Here is an 8,545-nt window from a genome sequence, read left to right on the forward strand (position 1 = left end):
AAATCCCCTTTGGCGTCTTGAAAGGCCTTTACAGGGGAATACTGGCATCTGAAGGGAAAGAGACAATTTAAAAGTTTACTTAAAAGACCGTTTAGGGGTGCCAAGGTCCAATACAGTTGCATGGTGGCATCCAAAAATAAAAAGACAAATTAACGGTTTACTTTAAATCCCCTTTGGCGCCGCCAAAGGCAATTACAGGGGCATACAGGCATCAAAAGGGAAAGAAACATATGGAAAGCTTACTTTAATGCCACTTTGGGGATGCCAAAGGGCAAGAGAATTGCGTGGAGGCATCCAAAATTTTAGAGGAAAATTGAAGGATTAATCTAAATCCCCTTTGGCGTCTTGAAAGGCCTTTACAGGGGAATACTGGCATCTGAAGGGAAACAGACAAATCAAAAGTTTACTTAAAAGACTTTTTAGGGGTGCCAAAGTCCAATACAGTTGCATGATGTCATCCAAAAATAGAAAGAGAAATTAACGGTTTACTTTAAATCCCCTTTGAAGCCGCCAAAGGCAATTACAGGGGCATAGAGGCATCAAAAGGGAAAGAAACATTTGGAAAGCTTCGTATAATGCCACTTTGGGGATGGCAAAGGGCAAGAGAATTGCGGTGAGGTATCCTAAAATTTAGAGGAAAATTGAAGGATTAATCTAAATCCCCTTTGGCGTCTTCAAAGGCCTTTACAGGGGAATACTGGTATCTGAAGGGAAAGACACAATTTAAAAGTTTACTTAAAAGACCGTTTAGGGATGCCAAGGTCCAACACAGTTGCATGGTGGCATCCAAAAATAAAAAGACAAATTAACGGTTAACTTTAAGTCCCCTTTGGCGCCGCCAAAGGCAATTACAGGGGCATAGAGGCATCAAAAGGGAAAGAAACATTTGGAAAGCTTACTTTAATGCCACTTTGGGGATGCCAAAGGGCAAGAGAATTGCGTGGAGGCGTCCAAAAATTTAGAGGAAAATTGAAGGATTAATCTAAATCCCCTTTGGCGTCTTCAAAGGCCTTTACAGGGGAATACTGGCATCTGAAGGGAAAGAGACAAATTAAAAGTTTACTTACAAGACTCTTTGGGGGTGCCAAAGTCCAATACAGTTGGATGGTGGCATCCAAAAATAAAGAAAAATTAAAGTTTTAGTTTAAATCCCCTTTGGCGCCCCGAAAGGCAATTACAGGGGCATAGAGGCATCAAAAGGGAAAGAAACATTTGGAAAGCTTACGTTAATGCTAATTTGGGGATGCCAAAAAGCAAGAGATACATTGAATAAGGCATCTTACAGCCTGACAATGGGATCTTATACATTCAATAAGGCATCTTACAGACTGACAATGGGATCTTATACATTCAATAAGGCATCTTACAGACTGACAATGGGATCTTATACATTCAATAAGGCATCTTACAGACTGACAATGGGATCTTATACATTCAATAAGGCATCTTACAGACTGACAGTGGGATCTTATACATTCAATAAGGCATCTTATAGACTAAAAATGGTATCTTATACATTGAATAAGGCATCTTACAGACTGACAATGGGATCTTATACATTCAATAAGGCATCTTACAGACTGACAATGGGATCTTATACATTCAATAAGGCATCTTACAGACTGACAATGGGATCTTATACATTCAATAAGGCATCTTACAGACTGACAATGGGATCTTATACATTCAATAAGGCATCTTACAGACTGACAATGGGATCTTATACATTCAATAAGGCATCTTACAGACTGACAATGGGATCTTATACATTCAATAAGGCATCTTACAGACTGACAATGGGATCTTATACATTCAATAAGGCATCTTACAGACTGACAATGGGATCTTATACATTCAATAAGGCATCTTACAGACTGACAATGGGATCTTATACATTCAATAAGGCATCTTACAGACTGACAATGGGATCTTATACATTCAATAAGGCATCTTACAGACTGACAATGGGATCTTATACATTCAATAAGGCATCTTACAGACTGACAATGGGATCTTATACATTCAATAAGGCATCTTACAGACTGACAATGGGATCTTATACATTCAATAAGGCATCTTACAGACTGACAATGGGATCTTATACATTCAATAAGGCATCTTACAGACTGACAATGGGATCTTATACATTCAATAAGGCATCTTACAGACTGACAATGGGATCTTATACATTCAATAAGGCATCTTACAGACTGACAATGGGATCTTATACATTCAATAAGGCATCTTACAGACTGACAATGGGATCTTATACATTCAATAAGGCATCTTACAGACTGACAATGGGATCTTATACATTCAATAAGGCATCTTACAGACTGACAATGGGATCTTATACATTCAATAAGGCATCTTACAGACTGACAATGGGATCTTATACATTCAATAAGGCATCTTACAGACTGACAATGGGATCTTATACATTCAATAAGGCATCTTACAGACTGACAATGGGATCTTATACATTCAATAAGGCATCTTACAGACTGACAATGGGATCTTATACATTCAATAAGGCATCTTACAGACTGACAATGGGATCTTATACATTCAATAAGGCATCTTACAGACTGACAATGGGATCTTATACATTCAATAAGGCATCTTACAGACTGACAATGGGATCTTATACATTCAATAAGGCATCTTACAGACTGACAATGGGATCTTATACATTCAATAAGGCATCTTACAGACTGACAATGGGATCTTATACATTCAATAAGGCATCTTACAGACTGACAATGGGATCTTATACATTCAATAAGGCATCTTACAGACTGACAATGGGATCTTATACATTCAATAAGGCATCTTACAGACTGACAATGGGATCTTATACATTCAATAAGGCATCTTACAGACTGACAATGGGATCTTATACATTCAATAAGGCATCTTACAGACTGACAATGGGATCTTATACATTCAATAAGGCATCTTACAGACTGACAATGGGATCTTATACATTCAATAAGGCATCTTACAGACTGACAATGGGATCTTATACATTCAATAAGGCATCTTACAGACTGACAATGGGATCTTATACATTCAATAAGGCATCTTACAGACTGACAATGGGATCTTATACATTCAATAAGGCATCTTACAGACTGACAATGGGATCTTATACATTCAATAAGGCATCTTACAGACTGACAATGGGATCTTATACATTCAATAAGGCATCTTACAGACTGACAATGGGATCTTATACATTCAATAAGGCATCTTACAGACTGACAATGGGATCTTATACATTCAATAAGGCATCTTACAGACTGACAATGGGATCTTATACATTCGAATAAGGCATCTTACAGACTGACAATGGGATCTTATACATTCAATAAGGCATCTTACAGACTGACAATGGGATCTTATACATTCAATAAGGCATCTTACAGACTGACAATGGGATCTTATACATTCAATAAGGCATCTTACAGACTGACAATGGGATCTTATACATTCAATAAGGCATCTTACAGACTGACAATGGGATCTTATACATTCAATAAGGCATCTTACAGACTGACGTGTCCACAATGGATTAAATGCGTCATTCCATTATTTTCGCAGTCCACTTTCATACGTGTGGCGCCAACACTCTCCTTGGACACTAATAAATCTTATCCATAAATAAATATTTTCATTCGTATATGACCAGTGCGGAATGAGCCAAGAATCTTTCACTGAACTCGCGAGAAAACTCTTAAAGAAACACCATAACACATGAACACAAGAGTTATTGTAATGCTGACCAAATGTCAGTCCTGCCTTTGACAACATACCAGTTCCATCATGACCGAGCCCCACATACACCATCCCAGTACACTAACGAGCCAACTATCATTTTCGAGGTATTTCTCAGTTCAAAGTAGGACAGATTTGTTTTCTTTCCTCATCAATCACATACACCGTCCTCTTATCTAAAGACATCTCATTAATCTAAGAAAACTCATTAATCATCTATAACGAGAGTGGTAATTACAATATCACACACGAGATCTCACCTATTGGGAAACCAAAGGGTAACTGCTCGCTCCGGTGACACGAGAGGAACATCACTTGGTTTCCCGCCACCTGATGGTGTCTCCTCACTTTTTTTTTACTATGATGATGAGAGTAATCATGAACACCTCACTGACAAATACCGTTCATATAAGCCAAATTCTGATTTATGTATTACATAAGCTTTGAAAATCCCTGCTTTGTTCATCAGCCTAGGTCATCTTACATACATTTGCTCATGATTATCACCTTCATTGGATATAGTTGCAATAAATAAGTCGTGTTCTCCTTCGTCCTGTATAAACAAAGCTCCCAATTGGTCAAAAGAAAAATGGAGTTAGCCAATCAGCATTGCAAGCCATGCCATCACGGTCGATTTCATTTCTATCAGAAGATTAATCTTTTATAGAACCCTTTCGAAACCCGAATTAATATATCTAGTTTTGATGAAAAAGCCTAAATATGTCTAGATAATTACAATACAATTAGTGACAGGGGCCATGTTACCAGCCCGAAGGATAAATCAGATTTCTAAATTTTATCTGATTTATCAGAGAGCGTCCTGAGAGATGGTGTTTATATACAACTTACGTAGAATATTTTTAGGACAATTTATATAATGAATTATGCAAATAAGGTTTCGTATATGCTATCTAATAGAAAATATTTCCTTCAGTAAATTATAAACCAGCATTTATGAAATTCGTTTGAGATGAATACTGAAAATAGATACAAAAACCATGAGATAAAATATAACGCAACCTGTAATTAAAAGTTCGTCGTCACTCTCGTAATGTTTTGTTGTGATGCAGGAACACGTTTCTTGTATATTTCATCCATAATAACGAAGTGATAATAGATTATCTACTGTATGCAGCGACCATAAGTGAGTAATGTAACCTTAGTACCATTTAAAAAGTAGATACGTTTTTATCCAGTAAGGTAGTTATGAAACACTCAAATAAGGGTGTCGCATCGTTCGTAAACTTTAGAAATAAACTTAACTCGTTGAATTTGTACAATATTTGGGTTAATATAATGTTTTGGTGATTTGAAACTCATTTTTATCTGATATTTGTCAGTATTTCTAATATAAAGTGTAGTTATTTATAATTGTGCCCTGCTATCGTACGTCAGTTATGTACCATAAGCATTTTCTATTGTCTCTTCAACTTGGCATCATTATTATCTATGTACACAGTCTAGTGTTGAGATAAAACACTACACTGTTGTAGATAACAAGAAAAATGTGGAGGCAGTTCATCAGTTTATGGAAACACGTATTACAGTGGATGAATTTTGACGACAATGGTACTAATGTGTTCCTTAAACTGTAGACCTCATATAGAGTGTTGTCCCCACAATGTGATTAGGTCCATGAAGTTGAGGAAAGATGGGCAGAATTACTCTATATCAACAATATGGATTTTCAAAAATCCATTGGTACCACTTTCATCAAAATCTGTCTTGAATTTTATACAGGTCTTGCTGGCGGGTGACACCATTTATCCACACAATGCTTTGTTTAAATTCTAGAGAGCTTTATTTGGTGTGTAAATCAAGTTTTAAACAATAAAGCTTTATATCATTTCATGAAAGTGCCACATGGATGTGTTATTCTCCGAACCTTCAGCTACACGTGATTTGCTCGGGTTTGCGCAGAAGCATAATGCTAGGCTGTCAGGCTTGGTTTTGGGAATGCTGAACAAACATGTTTTTTTCTTAATTATTCTGATAGAGGGCTTCAACAGTGTGCAAGAAGTTGAGGAATTACTATACTCGGTCACATAAATTTTTCTTGAATGATAGTACCCGCAGATGCATACAAAATTAAAACAGCTATCGTGTATGTACGTATTGTAACCCACATATTCTAAGTTTATTATGTCAAAATCTTATTTACCCATGGATGCAAATTTCTCTTTAGTTTATTATAACAAAATCTTATTTACTCATAGATGCAATTTTCTCGCAATTAAGGTGCTTTTTTGAGAAGTACATAGATTTTTGTTTTGGTAAAAGTGATCAGCACTTTTCATCATTTGGTGATAATTTGGACTTTATGCAGCAGCCAACACAGGCTCTATTTTCATGTTGTGGAAAGTGTAATTTCATGAGTTTTTTTTTTCTTCTTTTTAGATTCAAACAATGGAGGAAGAATTTGAAACCCGTGCCTGGGATGAGGCTCCTGATGCAGAACCTCTGGTAAGATGTAACAGCATTTGATATCATGATGATCTTGTACAGTTATTTACTGTGTTACTGTAGTGATTTGTAATCAGAGTACCTGGCAAGTTGTTGATATGGAAACATAGAACATGTTTCACAGTGTTTAGAGTAATAATGCATTAGCTATTACTTTTAAGGCATAACCACACAGTGGGCGTATTGCAGTATAACTATGTGCAAGTCGATGTCATGGTAAAATATAACCTTGTCCTGACCACGGTAGAATGTGGCTGTGTATACCAGGTATTTCCATAGAAAGAATTTGCCACATATACGACTTAGTATTGTAGTAATTTATACCTGTGTATAGGGTAGACTGTTGTAGAGTTATACCATCTAGGTGTTATGAAAGTGAGATGTAACCAAATACTGGGCATGTCCATGCTGTGTATTGTACTGAATACTTGCTAAGCTGTAACCATCACTTATTATTATTATTATTATTTTGCTTTGTCGCTGTCTCCTGCGTTTGCGAGGTAGCGCAAGGAAACAGACGAAAGAAATGGCACAACCCACCCCCATACACAATGTACACACACACACACACGCTCACACACACAAATATACATACCTATACATCTCAATGTACACATATATATACACACACAGACACATACATATATACCCATGCACACAATTCACACTGTCTGCCCCTATTCATTCCCATCGCCACCTCGCCACACATGGAATACCATCTCCCTCCCCACTCATGTGTGCGAGGTAGCACTAGGAAAAGACAACAAAGACCCCATTCGTTCACACTCAGTCACCAGCTGTCACGCAATAATGCCCGAAACCACAGCCCCTTTTCCACATCCAGGCCCCACACAACTTTCCATGGTTTACCCCAGACGCTTCACATGCCCTGATTCAATCCACTGACAGCATGTCAACCCCGGTATACCACATCGATCCAATTCACTCTATTCCTTGCACGCCTTTCACCCTCCTGCATGTTCAGGCCCCGATCACTCAAAATCTTTTTCACTCCATCTTTCCACCTCCAATTTGGTCTCCCACTTCTCCTCGTTCCCTCCACCTCCGACACATATATCCTCTTGGTCAATCTTTCCTCACTCATTCTCTCCATGTGCCCAAACCATTTCAAAACACCCTCTTCTGCTCTCTCAACCACGCTCTTTTTATTCCCACACATCTCTCTTACCCTTACATTACTTACTCGATCAAACCACCTCACACCACACATTGTCCTCAAACATCTCATTTCCAGCACATCCACCCTCCTGCGCACAACTCTATCCATAGCGCACGCCTCGCAACCATACAACATTGTTGGAACCACTATTCCTTCAAACATACCCATTTTTGCTTTCCGAGATAATGTTCTCGACTTCTACACATTCTTCAAGGCTCCCAGGATTTTCGCCCCCTCCCCCACCCTATGATTCACTTCCGCTTCCATGGTTCCATCCGCTGCCAGATCCACTCCCAGATATCTAAAACACTTTACTTCCTCCAGTTTTTCTCCATGCAAACTTACCTCCCAATTGACTTGACCTTCAACCCTACTGTACCTAATAACCTTGCTCTTATTCACATTTACTCTTAACTTTCTTCTTTCACACACTTTACCAAACTCAGTCACCAGCTTCTGCAGTTTCTTACATGAATCAGCCACCAGCGCTGTATCATCAGCGAACAACACCTGACTCACTTCCCAAGCTCTCTCATCCACAACAGAGTGCATACTTGCCCCTCTTTCCAAAACTCTTGCATTCACCTCCCTAACAACCCCATCCATAAACAAATTAAACAACCATGGAGACATCACACACCCCTGCCGCAAACCTACATTCACTGAGAACCAATCACTTTCCTCTCTTCCTACATGTACACATGCCTTACATCCTCGATAAAAAGTTTTCACTGCTTCTAACAACTTGCCTCCCACACCATATATTCTTAGTACCTTCCACAGAGCATCTCTATCAACTCTATCATATGCCTTCTCCAGATCCATAAATGCTACATACAAATCCATTTGTTTTTCTAAGTATTTCTCACATACATTCTTCAAAGCAAACACCTGATGCACACATCCTCTACCACTTCTGAAACCACACTGCTCTTCCCCAATCTTATGCTCTGTACACGCCTTCACCCTCTCAATCAATACCCTCCCATATAATTTACCAGGAATACTCAACAAACTTATACCTCTGTAATTTGAGCACTCACTCTTATCCCCTTTGCCTTTGTACAATGGCACTATGGAAGCATTCCGCCAATCCTCAGGCACCTCACCATGAATCATCTACAT

General features: G+C 38.3%; 1 protein-coding gene and 1 long non-coding RNA gene across 37 annotated transcripts in view; one reads left to right on the forward strand and one right to left on the reverse strand.

Moving 5' to 3' along the window:
• The window catches only part of LOC139762964 (uncharacterized), a 614,722-nt gene that overhangs the window by 284,007 nt on the left and 322,170 nt on the right, over positions 1–8,545 (reverse strand). For 2 of the 36 annotated variants that reach the window (XM_071688332.1, XM_071688313.1), the window contains one exon: positions 244–376. The exons of the other annotated variants lie outside the window; for them this stretch is intronic. In XM_071688332.1, coding sequence (XP_071544433.1) covers positions 244–294 — 51 coding nt within the window. In that variant the 5' untranslated portion in view covers positions 295–376. The remainder of the gene's footprint in view (positions 1–243; positions 377–8,545) is intronic. 36 annotated transcript variants of the gene reach the window in all.
• Positions 3,903–8,033, forward strand: LOC139762977 (uncharacterized). Its single transcript, XR_011715923.1, has 2 exons — positions 3,903–4,921; positions 6,175–8,033. It is a non-coding gene; the product is annotated as an uncharacterized lncRNA (long non-coding RNA).

Source organism: Panulirus ornatus, chromosome 45 (genome assembly GCF_036320965.1).
Source record: "Panulirus ornatus isolate Po-2019 chromosome 45, ASM3632096v1, whole genome shotgun sequence".
In the NCBI taxonomy this organism is placed as follows: Eukaryota; Metazoa; Arthropoda; class Malacostraca; order Decapoda; family Palinuridae; genus Panulirus; species Panulirus ornatus.